The sequence below is a fragment of the Haliaeetus leucocephalus genome, unplaced genomic scaffold (assembly GCF_000737465.1).
Source record: "Haliaeetus leucocephalus isolate CR32 unplaced genomic scaffold, Haliaeetus_leucocephalus-4.0 Scaffold473, whole genome shotgun sequence".
In the NCBI taxonomy this organism is placed as follows: Eukaryota; Metazoa; Chordata; class Aves; order Accipitriformes; family Accipitridae; genus Haliaeetus; species Haliaeetus leucocephalus.
The window spans coordinates 325,238-342,296 of record NW_010972909.1 but is presented as its reverse complement, the minus strand read 5'-3'; the positions used below and the strand labels follow the sequence as shown (position 1 = coordinate 342,296).

General features: G+C 39.0%; 1 protein-coding gene across 1 annotated transcript in view; it reads right to left on the bottom strand.

Annotated features, from left to right (window-relative positions):
* Positions 1-1,361: 1,361 nt before the first annotated feature.
* Positions 1,362-17,059, bottom strand: part of ARHGAP8 (Rho GTPase activating protein 8) — a 60,788-nt gene continuing 45,090 nt past the window's right edge. The window contains exons 9-12 of the mRNA XM_010575273.1: positions 12,178-12,255; positions 11,376-11,504; positions 8,184-8,287; positions 1,362-1,559 (exon numbers count right to left, since the gene is read on the bottom strand). Of these exons, the coding sequence (XP_010573575.1) occupies positions 1,362-1,559; positions 8,184-8,287; positions 11,376-11,504; positions 12,178-12,255 (509 nt within the window). The remainder of the gene's footprint in view (positions 1,560-8,183; positions 8,288-11,375; positions 11,505-12,177; positions 12,256-17,059) is intronic.

Genomic DNA, 17,059 nt, shown 5'->3' with positions numbered 1-17,059 from the left:
CCTCAACTCACTGGAACCTATAGGATAAAAAGTGGCTCTGTGTTTGCAGAGGAGGGGATGCCTAAATTGTCCTCCTGAGACTATTACTTTTACTGGAGTCTAAATAGTCCCTCTGTTTTGTTAGCTTTGTACGGAAGCAGGAAGACCAGAGCATTAGGGAAAATACCACTTATGTTTTTTACCACTGGTTAATTTTCTTTTGCTTTGCAGACAACTATAATGATAACTTCGTTACACCACCCCATTACCAGTGTTAAACAATGAAATAGCAGTGTGTTAAGAGTTCATCAAATACAAGCAATATTAATGGCATAGTTAGAAAGAAAACACTGAAAATTCTCCCTTTATGTTGGCTAATTATTCACATTGGGACTAATAATAGACTTTTAATCTATAAAAATGATATTAGGTATATTATCCAAGTTGTTGCTCTTACTGCTTTCTAGAGAAACTGATATGAAGACCAAATTTCTATCAACTCAAACAGCAAAAACATGCAGCCCAAACATTAGGGGTACTCTTCTCAAAATTTGTCTATATTCTGTATTATGCACTCACTGATATAGCTCCACTGATGAAAATTCCAAGTATTTAGAGAAAAAAGCCCATAAGATTATTGCTCCACATTTGAACTTGTAGGAAGAAAAAAACTTCCACACATTTTGCATGTGCAGCTACAGTGATTAACTGCATATATTAGATATTTGCAAGCATAATTAGTTAGCTGTCTGCACAACTCAAATTACCCAGGAAACACTTTATCCTCCATGGTAATTGCAAACCTGATGTGCCGCAACTGCCCACGCCTTTTTGTGTAAAACAAGACACTTAAATATATGGAAAAATAGTTTAGGAATTTTAGTATCTTAAAAATTGATTCCATCTTTATTAACTTAATAGGGAAATTTCTAACAAACTTGCATTCAAATAATAAAAAAAAAAAAAAAAAAAAAAAGAAAAAAGCTGCACATTCAGGAGTGGTCCAGAACTTAGCTCTGCCCATGCAGAAAATAATGCCACATAGTAAGGTCTCCAGATCCCCAAAGAAATGACAGACTGGCACGTAGTGTCATGATTTTTTTTAACATACCAGTTTTTGTCAGCTGCTCAAGTTTCATAAGGGAATTCACTTTGACCTACTGGTCTTTGAATGTTCACGTACATATTCTCCCCCATGTGATGAGAATATATGGGGCAGTGTGCTCCTCCCAACATCTTTGGTATTTGGAAAGCTATAGAAACTTTACTCTGTTATGAAAGTTTTCTTTGCAGGAGAAAGCCCCAAATATAAAGCTCCCACCAGTTGAGGCACAGAGACCTTTCCCTCAGGCAGCCATACTCCATTTTCCTTTCTGGGACCATTAAGGTAAGATCTCACCAGGCACTGTTCGGGAGTTGAATATATTCGTGTAGAAATCTATCAGTAGTTCAGTGAAGAGATTCAGAGGTACCAGAGCACTCAGGGAGGCTGTTCCTTTTGGCGGCCAGCTCAAATTCAAACCAAAGACACAGGCCAGGCTGGATGCTGTCATTCTGTTACATATGCTCTCCTGTGAAACCTGGAAAAACATAAACATGAATATGCAGACAGGTACCCCAGAGTAAGAGACAAGAAACCACCCTGTATTGAGAACGATCAAATGACGGGAGTAGACCCTGGCCTCAGGTACATCACTGGCTTCTTAACAGCCTCGGGGCTGACTATGCAGCCTAGAGCTACAATGGGACCACTGGAGTCTGTGTCCCTCAAGGACAAGATAAGATGTCAGTAAGTCAAGCAAAAGGGCTGAATTGTTTCCTCACGCTAGGAAAATAGATTGTTTTCAATCTTTCTATGGAATCTATGGATATCTCTGCTGAGGGGCAGGGAAGGACAGCATAAACAAACAGTGATCCTACCTGCTTCAGTACCAAGTCCTCTATAGAATAAACCTTGAGGACTTCTGAAGTTGTTTGCAAGGGTTTAGAAGGATTTTTTTTTTTCTCCCACTGTTGCATGACTTCACTTCCAAGTATCCCCACATCCACCCAATTCCTCTGAAGCAATGGAGGTGAAAATGGGCTGTAGGTAAGATACATAGCACTGAAATCTGTTCTGCACCAGGATGATGTGTCCTACTCCCATCTGTGGATGTGAGCCCAGAACTGGGTAGCAGGAGTATTTTTTTTATCTGTGTGAGTTTGTCAGGGAATTTGTGTGTGTTTTGCTCTCCTGCATTGCATGGCTGGTATCTAAAGCCCAATATGGTCTGGGTGTCCTATCTGACAAGTTCTCTGTTATTGTAAAGAGCTAGCAAGCTGAAGGTGCTCTTGATTCCTCCTGACCTAGGTAATTCATCCAGTTCTCAGGCTGCTGGTTGCAGTTGTTGATCAGTAATCTGCCATGGGAAGACCATGCAGTCACAAATTACGATGTACGGGTTACTCTGAAGCTGTCATCTCAGAATGGAACAAGGAATTATCGGGCAAAGTCTCCCATGTATTCTTCCTGCTACAATTTCAAGTGGAATAGGAAAGCAAAAATTCTACTTCTCACTGTCTCTCCATTTCTGCCTTGCCATAAAGCCTACTGAAAAGGCAGCTCTGTAGTGCTATGAAAAGCCTAAGGGCACTAGAGGAAAATCCAAGAAACATTATGATCATGTGACCACTTCTTAGCATATGCACAAACTCCAGTTGCCCTCTGCCCGGTACCACAGGTTCCATTCCCCTCTGTCTCCTACAGCACAGTCCCACCCTCCTCAGTGTGTTACCTACCACGGAGCCTATTTGCTCAGCCATGAGGGGATGTAATGTCCTTCAGACAGGTGCACAGGATGGAACTCTTTTCCTTGAGGGACATGAAGAAGCACTTATGTGCCCAAAAGCATAAAATTTTCTTCCTAACCATATTAATTTTTCCAATAATAGGTACTATTTTTCCTTCCAATCTTTGCCTTACACTTCTGGGACATGAGAGCTACAATGATGCTACTTCTGCTACAAATGTTAAAGGCTTCAATTGTTTTTAAGGTCATGAAGCAGGGATGGATAAAGGAGGGAGATACTGGTGCCATAACCACCTTTTCAAAAGATTGACTTCACAGCTTGAGAGTAAAAAGTCATCAGATTAAACGGCAATGCCTGCTTCATGACCTTATGCAAAACCCACATCATTCTCTCTAGAGCATGAACCACATATAACCTGCTGACCTTCACATACTGCTCTCAGTGCACTATTTAACTACACAGAAAAACCAACAAGCCCATCTTGTTCATGTAATCTGCTTCAGATGAGATCAGCTCAAAAAGAGAGTTCATTATACTACAGCAATGTAGCAAAATCTAAACTACTACCAAAATAACTGGTGAGGGAAAATGATTAGGACAATGATGAGTAGTACCCTGTTAACAAGGAGACGCTAGACCTAGGTACCCTGAAGGTAGCTGGACAATGAAGCTGGTGTTTGGATACTAATAAATATACAAGGTTAGGGACTGCATTCTGGCCTTTGAGTCAGGTGGCTCATACTGGCTATATCCGCACTGTGTAATGTCGTACATGTGAAACCCCTGTGGACCAAGGAGAAATTATTTTTTGGTGTTTCTTTCAGTTGAAAGTCTCTAAAATAATGTGAGAGCTACAGCCTATCACATTGTGTTTTCTATTGCACAAAACCAAAGATATGTGCTGCATATCCTAAGGCAGGTACCTTAAGTCTATACAGGGCAGGTACCCTGTGATGGCACAGAAGTGTGTGGTATAGTACTGGAGGACAGTGGAGTCCCTCAGTGGTGGAAGGAGCCAAACCTGTTGGAGTTGTCTTCCCCTGGTTTTTGGGAGTGTTCCCTGACACACTCCATCCCACAAGTCATGTACAGCTGCTGTCTTTAAGCTAGTTGAAACACACCCAGCTGTTGAAACACACAAAGCCGCTGCCTTCAAAGGCCAATGTTTCAGCTCAAAGCAATAACACTGACTTGCTGGTAGAGCTAGATTTATTTTTTCTCTTTAGGCCAACTATTTCAAAGAATGCTTCTAATTCCCAAATGAAACCATCTCTTCCCACCCACCACCACTCTGTGAGCATTTCAAGGAGACAATCAATGTTGAAATGATCAACAAAAATAGCCATGACACAGCTTCTCCTGAGAGAGAAAATCCTTAAGATAAAATGAAACAGTGATTATATCATCTGAGGCAGAGCTACACTAAGCCTTATCTGTGAGTCATCAATGAGGCTGACACTTAGGAATTCAAGGGAGACACAGCATGTTGCTTCACTCCAAAATGCACAGCAATCCCTTCCTCAGCAGATCCAAGAAAAAGTGTGCAAATTAATAATCGTTGCCAGCTCGTCAAGAGTTGCAAGCAAGGAAGCCTTGTCACACCAGTGGTAATGGCTTTATCCCTCCCCGAGGGGATCAGGCTTCACACCATCTCAACCCTCTCACTACTCCAATGCCAGATTTCTTTCACAGATGTCATGAACACATCCACTTCATCTACAACACCATCATGGGCAGCTGATGTTTTCTTCCAACACTAGATGATGTAAGGGCAGCATGCAGTCAGACAACCTCTTTATGGGCTACCCCTCTAAATAACTGCATCCCAAAGCTACGTTCTATTTAAGAAAAACAAATTACATCTTTAGCATTTGGACTAAGCCCCTCGACTCCTTCTTTGATTCCCTCACAAAGTCAGCAACCGTCATCTGTTTCAAGTGAAAACACACTGGCTCTGTCAATTTGACAAGCTAATAAAAGACAATTCTCCAAGGACCTAGATCGTATTTTTGAAGGAATCATCTGAACTTCACAGAAAAGTATTACAACAAAGAACTACACAGCTCCAGTTTGTTGGGTTTTTCCCCCCTTTCATTGGAACATGTATGGAAAACTCATTAAGTAACGAAAGTCCGTCCTCTAGAAAGATAAAACTTGTACGTTGCAAAACTCATCATTGGGAATAAACACTGAAGATTTAGTGCCACATCAACAAATGCAAAATACACATCTTCACCATCCCAGAATAAACGCCCAGCTTCCCCCAGCAAAATTGTGACAATTTTTGGATTCCACATCCTGGCATCCCAGCACCCTCATGGATACCGCAGGAGTGAAACCAGACAGCCACTACACTACCTAGTGAACTTAAACAGTGAAATACAGAGGGTAGAAATAGCCAATTACCATCATATTTGAAAAATATAAGGACATCACCACCTCTTTGGTTTCTCAGTCACAATGCTGAAAGGAACTCCACAAAACATTTTCTAAAGAAAATTACTAGATATTAAAACACCCCCACAAAATGACTGGAAATACAAGTTTCTAGCCCCCACTCTCAGCTACCTCGCAGACGTGCCAACTGCTTGCACCTGCTCCATGAGGCTTAGTCATCTAATCCTTCCCAGTTACAGATCTGAAGCACAGTTCATGGGCCCCAAAACCTTCTGCATTTTTTCTAGTTGGTCCAAGTTTGACTTTTTGAATTTGGCAAGTTTTTGCAATGTTCTTTCAGCCAAGTCAGCCACCAGTCCCCTGTATCAGGCATGACTGCAGGGACAGAAATAAGCACCAGAGAAGGAAAGTGTGTAAACATAGAGAGGGGGCTGTATCAGCTGGTACCAAAACCAAAGACATGGTTATAAAAACACAATCTAGATGATATTACACAAACTTTCCTGATTGTTTAGCCTTGGACTGTCATGGAAAACTACAATTACAGTTTTTGACTAAATGGTTTCTGGCTTCAGAACTGGATAACTGTAGCCCTCAGAGTGCTTTGCCAAGTAATTTGCAGGATGACAACTTTGAGCCCTTTAAGTTTGCACGTGCATTCATAAATCCACTTCACTGCATGTGCAACGCGGGGCTTGTGGAAAACAAACACTTGTTTGTGCACACTCCTCTCTTGTGAGATCAGCTGAGCAAGAACAGACATTTTTTACAGACATAATTCAGGGACTGACTTGTGAAAACCGGCCTTTGTTTTCCCTCTTGCTCCCGGTTGCCCAATTCTGCCTGGGGAACTCAGTCCACTGCATCTCCAAGAGGACTCTGCAAATCCCTCTCTAGCAGCCAGATGCACTGCAAAGTGGAGATGGACAGCTTATACCTTTCACAGCACACTAGGCTCATTACTGGCAAAATCAGTAATCTAAGGTTAAAGGATTTGGTCCTATTTTTTAAATTCAAGCCTGTTACTTCTGTAGGAGTTGCACTGTTTTGCTGTAGCACCCTGGGACTAGAAGGAGCTGTTTTATTAAGTAAGGGGGTTGAGACTGCAGAGAAAACAGGGGTTTTTTTTCTTTTCCTCCTTCCACAAGCCTGTATCAAACCTGGAGTGTTCAAAACCTGTATCTAGTGATTACAATTCATCCCACTTCATGAAATTACCACAAGTACCTCTTGCACTACTCGAGGCTGAGCTCATGGAAGAATTAAATTGCCTCTTACATGTAAGAAGGTTGATGCTTACAGGTAAAAACTAGGATTATTGGTAGAGTGCTCTGTTAAAGTTTGAATTGTGGCAGCTTGTGCAGCACACCGATCTGCAATGAATAGAAATCTCTAGCACCTAGATTGTTTCACATTCCCTTGACCTTTCCAAATGCAAATATTCCCTGAGACATTAAGGATGAAAAGCCATGGATCAGCAAAAATTGCAGATCTGAGCACTAGTATCAACTTGACGCTGTGCTTTACATAACAAGGCATACTCAAAAATAATGCTATGTTCTGTTGCCCAATTACAGAAAACACTATGTAGTACTTTTGCACACCTCATTAACACCTCAAGTGCTCAGCTCTTAAGAAGTGCATTGAGATGGTGCATCTATTATTGGAACAAAGTCACTTACACGATTCATAACACTGAGGAGAGATATCAGTTGCTAAAATAATAGCAAATGACACGAGGATTTCCTTAATAGCATTAGAGTTCAGCTAAGCAACAGTAAACGAACATGTGGGTATTATAGGAACCTTGCAAGTGCTGTCTGAGTGAGGGTTGTATCAATGTGTTTCCTTTAATCTTGCTTTTCTCTAGAGTTTTGATAGAAAAAGGGATTAAATGTACTCCTTTCTGAGATATGCTACTGCTAGAATATGGCAAACATGATTGTAGCCCAAGAACAGTTACTGAGGGCTAATTCCCCCGCTGGTGAAAATCAGTATCATTCCACATACATGATCGCTTTGGTGGGCTCTTAGGACTTCTGAAGGCTAGATCACTTTATTTAGGTGTCAGCTACACCATAATCCTCAATTTTAGCACCTGGGTTTGAAAAATGCAATCTGCAAAAACAAATGCATTGGATAAGGCAGAAGGAAGGGAAATTTACACTCCTATTACTGTCTTTTCCTGCACATAAACTGGCAACCAAAGGATATCACTAGGCTAACTGTAGAACTATTTGTAATGGCTGTTCCCCAAACCCTCAGACTTGTGGGGTTTCCAAAAATGGGTTAAAAAATTGAGCAAATCAAAAAGTAGGACAAAAGACACATGATTTAATTTATCATGAAGCATACCAAAAATCCTTGCAAAATGGCACATTGGAATTTTTTCATTTAACACTGTAGTAAATTACAGAATGAAAGACTATTTTAAACAGGAAAATGTTATTTTTAAGATTTAATATAAAATATTTTGCTGATTGTTGTTCTAAAGCTCATTAATATTTCTATAATTTTCTAAAACGACACTAACTTATTTGGTGTTTTAGTTGCCCAAGATTTATACTTTGGAGAAAAAAGGTGATTTCACCTAATTTTTCTCCAGCACTGAAAATTACACAACCACTATTTTCAGGCTTTTTTTCACTCCAAAATAGGAAAAAAACAAAAACCTAAATCAATAAAAACATACATTTGTGAATGTGGAGTGGAAGGGACAGCACTTTTAAATATTCCAGTGCAGGCACAGTTCCACTTAAATTTACACTGTACTTTTCATTACATCTACAGAATTTCATGGTGAAGGGATGGCCAGACCATTGTTTAGCAGTGACTCTTATCAGAACTGAAGGGTTCTGCATCCTGAGTTCACTCCATTGGCAAGTACTGCACAACCACCTCACCATACTTTTAAATTATTCATTTTTTTTTCTGTGGAGATGTTAAATGCTGCATTAACAAGAACAGATTTAGAAAGAAAAGACCAGCACTATTTTGGAAATTTTGCCTATACTTACCATATGGAGAAAGCATATCAGATATTTCAGAACAACGTAATTGTGTTCAGGAAGTCCTTGAATGATTTGTTTACATCTGGTGACTCGTAAACTGCTCTCCACACCTGCAATGTCGAAGTCAGTCTTAACTCCAAACCATCAAAATACTACCGAGAAATAATACCTTATTTATATCTGCTGGAATTACTTTAGATACTCATCTGTAAAACAGACCACAAAATTCAGCTCTACTAACCTCCATGACCACAGTAACAGTTAAGGTTATCCCTTTGAATGTCCCTATCATATTTTGTATTATCCTGTATCTGGCTAAGACTAACTTCCAGAGTATTTTCTTGATTCAGGGAGAGAGCCAAAATAATTTCTTTGTTAGAGAGGACTTTCAAAGGTCTTGATTTGAATTCCATTATCTCTCCACGCACTGAATCTAGACGTCTGGTTTTTATGCTCTGATTTTATTCTTGCTGAGACATAGTCCTGCACAAAATGCTCTTCTGGCACACTACTAACTTTAAAAACACTTCTGTGATTCTGCAGGAAACTACTCTGTCTTGGCAAAAATTTATGAGATGGCCACTTGGGTGGGCAAGAATTTTCTAGAGATGAACCTGAGCAGGTTCATTAACTCATTTCTACAGACAGGCAAAACCAGAACTGGACCCCAAACTCCTTGCATCATCTAGACAGTCTGGGTGAGAATTACACTAACACTGGATTATATTTCAAATGCTGTACCAAGTGACTTTTTCTCTTTTTTGCTGGAATATTGTAATTATTTTAGTACTGGAAGTTTAACACCAATTTGGAGAAAGGCCTGATGATTACAATCATGCCTGACCTAACCAGACGATTTGTGCTGATGTTTTTTCTGCATTTGTTGCATTTCTCTCTCCCTTTCCCTGACACAGCTAGAGGTGTGCATAAGTATGTGTGCATGCACAAAATTCCAGCATGTTCAATGTTCCCTCAAGCTCTGAATTAAATACATGAAGCTATACTGTGGTGAGCTGTGTTGACATTTTTCCTACTGCAAAGCTACCAGTTCCCGTAAAACACAATAATCTGAGTCCCAAGAATTTTTTTGTCAGCCTTCTGCAGAGTAAATAATGGAGGAATTGTAGCAATACTGGGTAAAGGAACTCTTGTTAGCAGTTTTCATGACCAAAGAAGTTCTTTGACAATTATAAGCTTCAAGGTTTATTAATTTTTTTAGTTAGTCACTCGGGTAATTTATTTCACAGCTCCCATCAATAACTCTTCAAAAAAATGTTTCAGATGAGACACTAAAGAGAAAAGCTTCACTATCATTTCAAAGTACTGTAAAGCAGAGAGACTGTATTTCTGGGTCTGCAGGTTAAGAGATGTAATAGATACATCACACACTGCTCTGGTGTCTTCCAGAAGACAGAATGAGAATTTTCAAATCATCCCAAGACAGCTGTCTGTGATCACACCTCTTCAAAGCTCCCTTCTGCACTGTATTCATAGAGAATACGACTTTGCTGCAGTCCAGCCTGGCTTTCAAGCTTAAGATCTTTTAAAATCAGGATATCACCACAGCACCAAGAAAAGATAGTGGACATCACACTGCATAACAAGAAAGCCCAAGGAGAAATTCTCTTAAATTCCACTTTTCAACATATTTTGTCAACATTTAAAACACCAGTAAACAAAAATAACATGAATGAACATTTCACAGGTGCTTTACCAAGCAAAACCTCCCAGCGTTCCTAGGACAATGCATTGCTCTCAGATTCTTTTCAGACATGTTCACATTTTTCACTTAGCTCTAGCACGAAGTAACATCATGTCCACAAAGTCAGCACAAGATTAATTCAGCAAAAATTAACATTTATATATACTTTTTCCAAATTTCCTCTATTCTTTCCTCAGTTCTGAGTGACAATCCTTACTCCCTCCATTTCTACAACCTACCTGTGAACAGACCTGTTTTTCTCAGTGCCCTGAGATATTTAGTGTGTGGACAGATGAATCCTTGATTTGAAAGGTGGTGATTATATAGACTTGCAAATAGAAAACCAGGACAGGCCTTCAGAGGATTATGAACATGACCTGATTAAGTTCTTAATGGAAAAGCATAAATAAAGTTAATGATATGAAACAGTACATGTAGATGCTAGTGATGGGCGCAGTATAAGAATTTTACCTAGAATATGGTGTATCTAGGTACACTAAACTTGCTGCACTTCTACACTTCACAAACATGTAGCAATTGAGATTTATACCCCATCCAAATTATTTTTGTGCCCACCCCAACAGCAACAGTCATTATAGTGATGATAACCTATACCTTGCAACAGCATCAGCCCATAGTTACCAGAGGTATGCTAACGGACTCTGTTGGAAGTTGTACTCCATTTAGATATAATTTCCTCAAAAAGCAGGTTTTGGAAAAATGTGTGCTTGTGACTTGTGACTGGAAGTCCTGCGGGTTCCCTGCTAGCCTGGGTACTATAGCCTGGATGGCAAAATACCAGTCTCCACAAGTACTACATACTAACTCCCAGATATTCTGGGATCTCAGATATTCAAGCCCCATGTATTAGGGGGTTGCCTTGCCAGCATTATAACCTCCTAGTCCCCAACAAAGGCCACATAATTAAAGTTTTAGAATTCATAGTTTCATGTGGTTCCAGATCTTTAGATAATCAATGTCTTCTCATGGCTTTAGATCCTTTCTTCCCCAGTATATTATCCCATGGGAATAGTTCCAATAAAAACAATCCTCTCCCCACAAAAAAACAAAAAAAAGGAAAAAAAAGGAAAGCAGCATACAAATGACCAACTAAATTTTGTTTCCACAATTCTGCCAATCCTGCTGCTAAAACTAAAGCTGCTTTGACATACCTTGCATCACTAAGACTGACTCAGTGCTGTGCCATGACATAAAAATGGAGCCTTGACAATGAGAAGTCTGATCCAATTCTTAATAATAAGAGTATGATACATAGATAAACCAGTAAACCTTGTAAAAATTAGAAAGGGTCTTGGTAACCCTGACCACCTTGCTCTGGTACAGATTATGAGGTTGTCCATTTGTGGCTGCAGTGAAGCACTAAAAATATATACCCATGATTGCGTCATGGTTAGCAAACAGCAGTGATTGTGAATTATTAGCCAGGTCTAGTTCAATTTGCTGTATAAATTTTTCGAAAACCTATTTATACTCACTGGTGATTCCAAGGATATGATCATAACACTCAAATGTTAGTAATGGCTGAGGGAGTTCCCTAAAGAAAGTCTTTAGGATAACAGCAGGAATATGGATATCATGATAATCATCAAAATTCACAGACTTGCCTAAAAGAAAAAGAAGAAAAAAGGGTTCAATCAAATGATGTTTTACTTTTTCTTTGAACTACTACTTAAAAACTGTTTCACAGTACATTTTAAACACAAAACCTCTTGGCTTTCTGCTGCTGGTAACTCCTGGCATTTTCTTTTTGTATTTTTCATAGAGTTTTATTAATCTTGCTATAAGAGATTCTCCCCATAATGGCATTTCTTAAAATGACTTCACGGGGAATTCGGTGACTTTCAAAATTACTTCACTACATTTCATAAATTATTAGGTAAAATTATATTTCTTTGCCATAACCATGAAAAATCACCAGAGGCAAAATGACACAAAGACGTTGTACTTCGTAACTAAAGTAATTCAAAGGGCAGAGAGGCAATACAAATGTTTATGAAAAAACAGACCATTTTTGACTCAAACCTTATCATTCATTAGCTGCTACAGATTTTGTAAGCTCTGGTCTGACATCAACTGATGACCTGCTATTCAGTAAGCATTAAGTGCCTGTTGCTATCTTTCAGGTTTCTGTACTAGTGCTCTTATTATGATATTTTATGTTAGAAATGGTTTTATAATTAACTAATTACACGAAAGCTAGCATTTCTGTTTCACCAACAAAACCAAGATCAACAAAGCCCTCACATTATTACTGGTAACAGTATGGTGACAGCTTACCCTGATTGTAGAGTTTCTGAACATCTTTGATAGTCTGGATGCTGGCTGACCTTCTGAAAAGGCCCTCTACTTGTAGTCCTGAAAAAACAGTTAATGCAGGTCTCATCTGTAAAAGCTGTCACTCTCGGTTTTTTCTATAGGTTCAGTTGAAAACAGAACAGAGGGAGAAGGTTTGGGAACAAAGCTACTCGATACACTCATTTTTTGGAAGTAAAAGTCCTTGAGAATAGAATGTAGGATCAAATCATATTTCAGCATTGCCTACAGCACTTTTTTTAACATGTCTCATAGAAATACCACCACCTTTCCTTAAGTGTTTTAGAGTGTCTTCCCAACTATAATTTTCCTTTAAAAGTAGCTTTCAATTGCACCTAATGACATAGAAGCAGGAGATTTAATTTACCAGGCTGCTTATGTACCCAGTCTCACTGAGCGTATCTGCAAACTGAGCACCAAACCATGCCTGTAAATCTGCTGTTCTCCTTTTAAATGCCTTAAACTTTTAGCAAGCTACAGAGGGCATTTGCACAGATTTCCTAAGCTCCTTCTTCTGTCAGTGGGTGAGACAAGATCCATTAGGCTGGGGAATGTTTCAAAGGATCTTTGGATGGAAGAGCCTATTTCTTACCACTGGAGGGATACTGGCCTCCCCAGCTTAAAGGTAGATTGGGACGGACCACTGCTCCTTCCACCTTTCTCTGGAAGTCAGTGGGACTTAACACTCCGCCTGCCCATGGTATTTTGAAATACGCAATTCTAGTCTTGAGACAGTTCTGAAATATTTATCATAAATCTCCCGAAGGGTATCTATCTAATTTGCTTTCATGTCTTGGACTAACCGAAATCTGACATCAGCTACTGAGGAAAAACTTCAATAAAATGCATCCAATCAAGGATCTAATTTGGACCACAGCTTTCAAGGTAAGTTAGTTATGTGAATTATTATGCAAAACAGGATGAGGACAAGAAGTGTTACTTTTCTTGAGACTTGTGCTACTTCTTGCTTTTGAGTTTGGTAAAATTATCATGTCTCTCTCTCTTTCCTTCTCTCCAATTTGTGCTGTTCCTTCCACCCAGCAGGTAATGCAATTTGGCTCACATGTAGTCTCCCTTGGAGATTCCTCCTGGAAGCAGACTAATCTAAAATATTAGCCTATGCTGGTCTGACAAAAAAGAAAATTGCTGACATTTTGAGAAGGGTGGCAGACCACCCACTGACTTGGAGGGACTGCTGTACATTTCTTTATGTGAGTGTGGAAGATCAGATTGACTTTTTTATTTTTTTTATGCTTACCTTTCAGCAGCTAAGTAGCCAGACTGAAACCAATATTTGTGTATTTCAACTAAAGTACACATGCATCTAGTTGCATGACCAAGAATCTCTATGCTGTTCTAGAAAAATTTTGAGTCATACATTAATGAAAGATACTCAGTCATTCTTGTAAATTCACCAAGGTTGCATGTGTATTTTATACAGGAAAAATGAGTAAATTACTACAAATTCCTTAATGAACCCATTCCTTACAGAATAGCATTTGAATAGTTCATGTGAATTTAGTTCGGTATACTAAAAGAACTGACAATGTACTATTGAAGTAAATTTTCATAGGCATGTTTCAGAGACTTTTGCAAAGAACCCCAAGCTCTATTTGAAAGCGGTCCACTGACTAGATTTAGAAGCTTAGCTGGAGTTTAGCTGAATAGAGCTCCTAGTTACTTTCTAAGTACTTATGCCTTTGCCTATTAAATTCCAGGTTGAATATTAAAACCTTAGCCCACACACTCAGTTCTGGAAGGAGTATGACACTTCAAAATACAATATCTAAGGACACGTGTAGTTACTAAAGGAACCAAATGGACAATAATTATGATCTATTTGACCACTTGCTTTATTCCCGATCAGATCATGTTTCAGTTGAATAAAGTTTCGGCAAATAACATCGCTGTAGCAAAACTGTTCCATTATATTTATAGCACAACCTGTCTAAAGACATGGTTTTCGAAGTGGCAGCTGTGAACAGCTAACTCGTCAAGGCATTGCCCTCAGCAAACAAGAAACACAATGATTTCCTGAGAATTTGTAGAATTTTATGCTGGCTGTCAGTGGACTAGAGGTTTTCTGTAGAAACAAGCCTTTCAGAAAATGGACATCATAAATGCTTGCAATTCCGTTTGCAGAAATTGGTTTAATGGTTAATGCTTTAATCTGATGTGAATCTCACTGTATAAACTACGATGTAGTAAATATCAATTTTTAACATGTTTATGCCTTTATTGGCTAAGCTTTCAAGAGTCTAATTAAAGACATTAATCTGAAGCATAGACAGCAGCTGTACTTGTCTGGCCCTGTATCCCATCAACGTTACTGTAATGGCACATAACACTAAGCTCTTGCTGGATATGTTTTTTGGAGGTCTGAGGGGGAAAAAGCAACTTTTATCCTCATCTGCAGAAATCGGGGATACGGGCGATATCAGCGCTTCTTCCAGAATTCATTTTCCAGGTCAGCTGAAACAGAATCGATATACAGCAATTTGTTTGATCACAGGTGGCGACAAGCCAACTACCAAAGCCCATATCTCCAATCCTTCCTACATTTGTGGGCAACCTATCCAAATGACATGACACTAATTAAATGTAGGTTAGTGCAGTTCTTAGGAAAAAAGAAAAAGCGATATTCTCCTTCTAAGCTACAAGAACTGCAACAACAAAATAGCCACATCTTTGTTGCATAACAGATGCTCAGACCAGAAAATAATATATTATAGAGATTTTTAAAGAAAGCATGGGTCATAACTTCAGCCTACTGGTAAACAGAAATATGAGTCAACAGCCATTATGCTATTGAAGAGGGAAAATGATGAGTCTGGGGACAGAGATAGTCATTTTATAATATATTTTTCTAACTTCTGTGATGCATATGAACTGAGCAGGATACTTTGTTTAGAAGTCTGTAAGTCTATTAATTGCTCTCAGTGCTTTCTGTGTTTAGGCAGGGCGAGGGAAAGCTACCTGAAAATATGATTTGAATGATGGTGTTTCCCGTGTCGCATAACCTGAACAGCATTAGCATATGCCCCCAACTAGGGTCTCATAATAAGGGATGGGAAGGAGAAAAGAGACCTGATGCCTTTCCTTGGTTATTCCACTGTGATGGATAAATACACAGCATTAAACACAGTCGAGAAATACTTTCTCCAAACCTGTCTCTTCCTTTTCAGGCACTACAGGAAAAAAACCCAGTTCTTGGAGCTACCATAATTAAGCTAACACAAGGTGCCCACACTAAAATAAGATTAATCAATTTGTCTTCCTTTTGCAGACAAAAATACATGCCAGACCCATGAAAGTTACAGGATGAGGAAACAAAATTGGCTGAAGACAATCCTGGGCATTGTAGCTCAAAGCATTCATTTCTGTCCTTTTAAAAAAATAATACTGAAGTAGGCTATTTAATTTCTGTTAGTAGTATTCTTCAATCAAATCCTGTTTACAGCATGACTCATGTCAGCTGTCTCTTTAAAAAGAAATATTTTTGTTTTGGTATACAAGTTGAACTCTTTTGCCATTAATAGCCTGGGTAACACAGTCCATAGAGAATACCAACCCTGGAGCAGCAGTGCTTGCCAGAACACTGCTAGGGGATGACTGACATGAGCAGCTAGCCTGGGCTTTCCAGTTCTGATAAACACACAGCTGCATGTCACTCACATATTCTATCAACGCTGCAGAGCCTCTGTTGAGATAACTCTGCCCTGCCCCTCACAAAAAAAAGATAGATAGATAGAAAGATAGATAGAGATCAGTGGACTTTTGCTACCCTGCACTAAACTCTCCAGACCAAAAAGAGCAAAATTTTATTTTAAATATTAAGTGCTGTACAGAAAAAACAGTGATGTGACTAGTGAAGGAGCCATCTGTATTCAATGAAAAGTGATTCTGCGATTGAGAACTTAACTGAGTAATTATTTAAATGTCAGTAATCATAAATGAAAACAGGCAGGCACTTCATTCCACATTGAAATTAGATGGCTTTTACCACAGCAGACAAAATTTCACAGTGCAATGACACAACTGTGTCACACTCCGAATTAATAAACTGTTGCTAATAATACTTAAGCCCCTTCTACCCCCCCATCAGTTGTCCCAAAGGAAAGACACAAAAAAATCAAAACTGGTAAAGATAAATTAAAGCAACACATGTTGTCACATTGCTGCAAACTTGTCAAATAAAGAGAGATGAGAAATTTACATTCTTTTTCTTTCAATCATCCTTGATTTGAGGGTTGCTGGCATCAAAAACCTTTGTTAATTTGTCTGCTTTCAGAAGAGAAATAGCGAAGAGTCAGCATCTGAATTCCTTCTGTCCCAAATTGAGTTTGGAAATGTTTCTTTTGACTGGGGTACTGCCAAGTCTCAGGAAGTGTCCATCCTGATTTGGAAGTGGTTTTCATTCTCATTAATACAACTGATTTAGACATCTTCTTGCAGATTACCTAATTCTAGTAAGATTCCTTTTTAAAAATAAGAACTCATTTATTTCTAATACAAGGACTGATGAGTTTATAGCAAATTTTAACTTTCCACCTTCAATGTAACATCTTAAATGCCCAAAGTGGTGGCAATTGTGAATTTTTATGCTTAAGACAAATTTGAGTTTTTTTTTTTTTAAAGCCAGAATACAGTGCAGTTTGAGGAGGAGATTGCACAGCCTTCCTTTCCCTTGTACTCTGCACTGAATACAGAACAAGTGAGCGTGCTGTCTGCAGTTTGTAAAGATGATTTGCACTGTGAGAAGGTGCACAGCAGATCAAGGGCAGAGGGGAAGAGAAGGGACAGTTCCAGCCCTACTGAAAAGCTGAGCAGCAGAAGCAAGGATGTA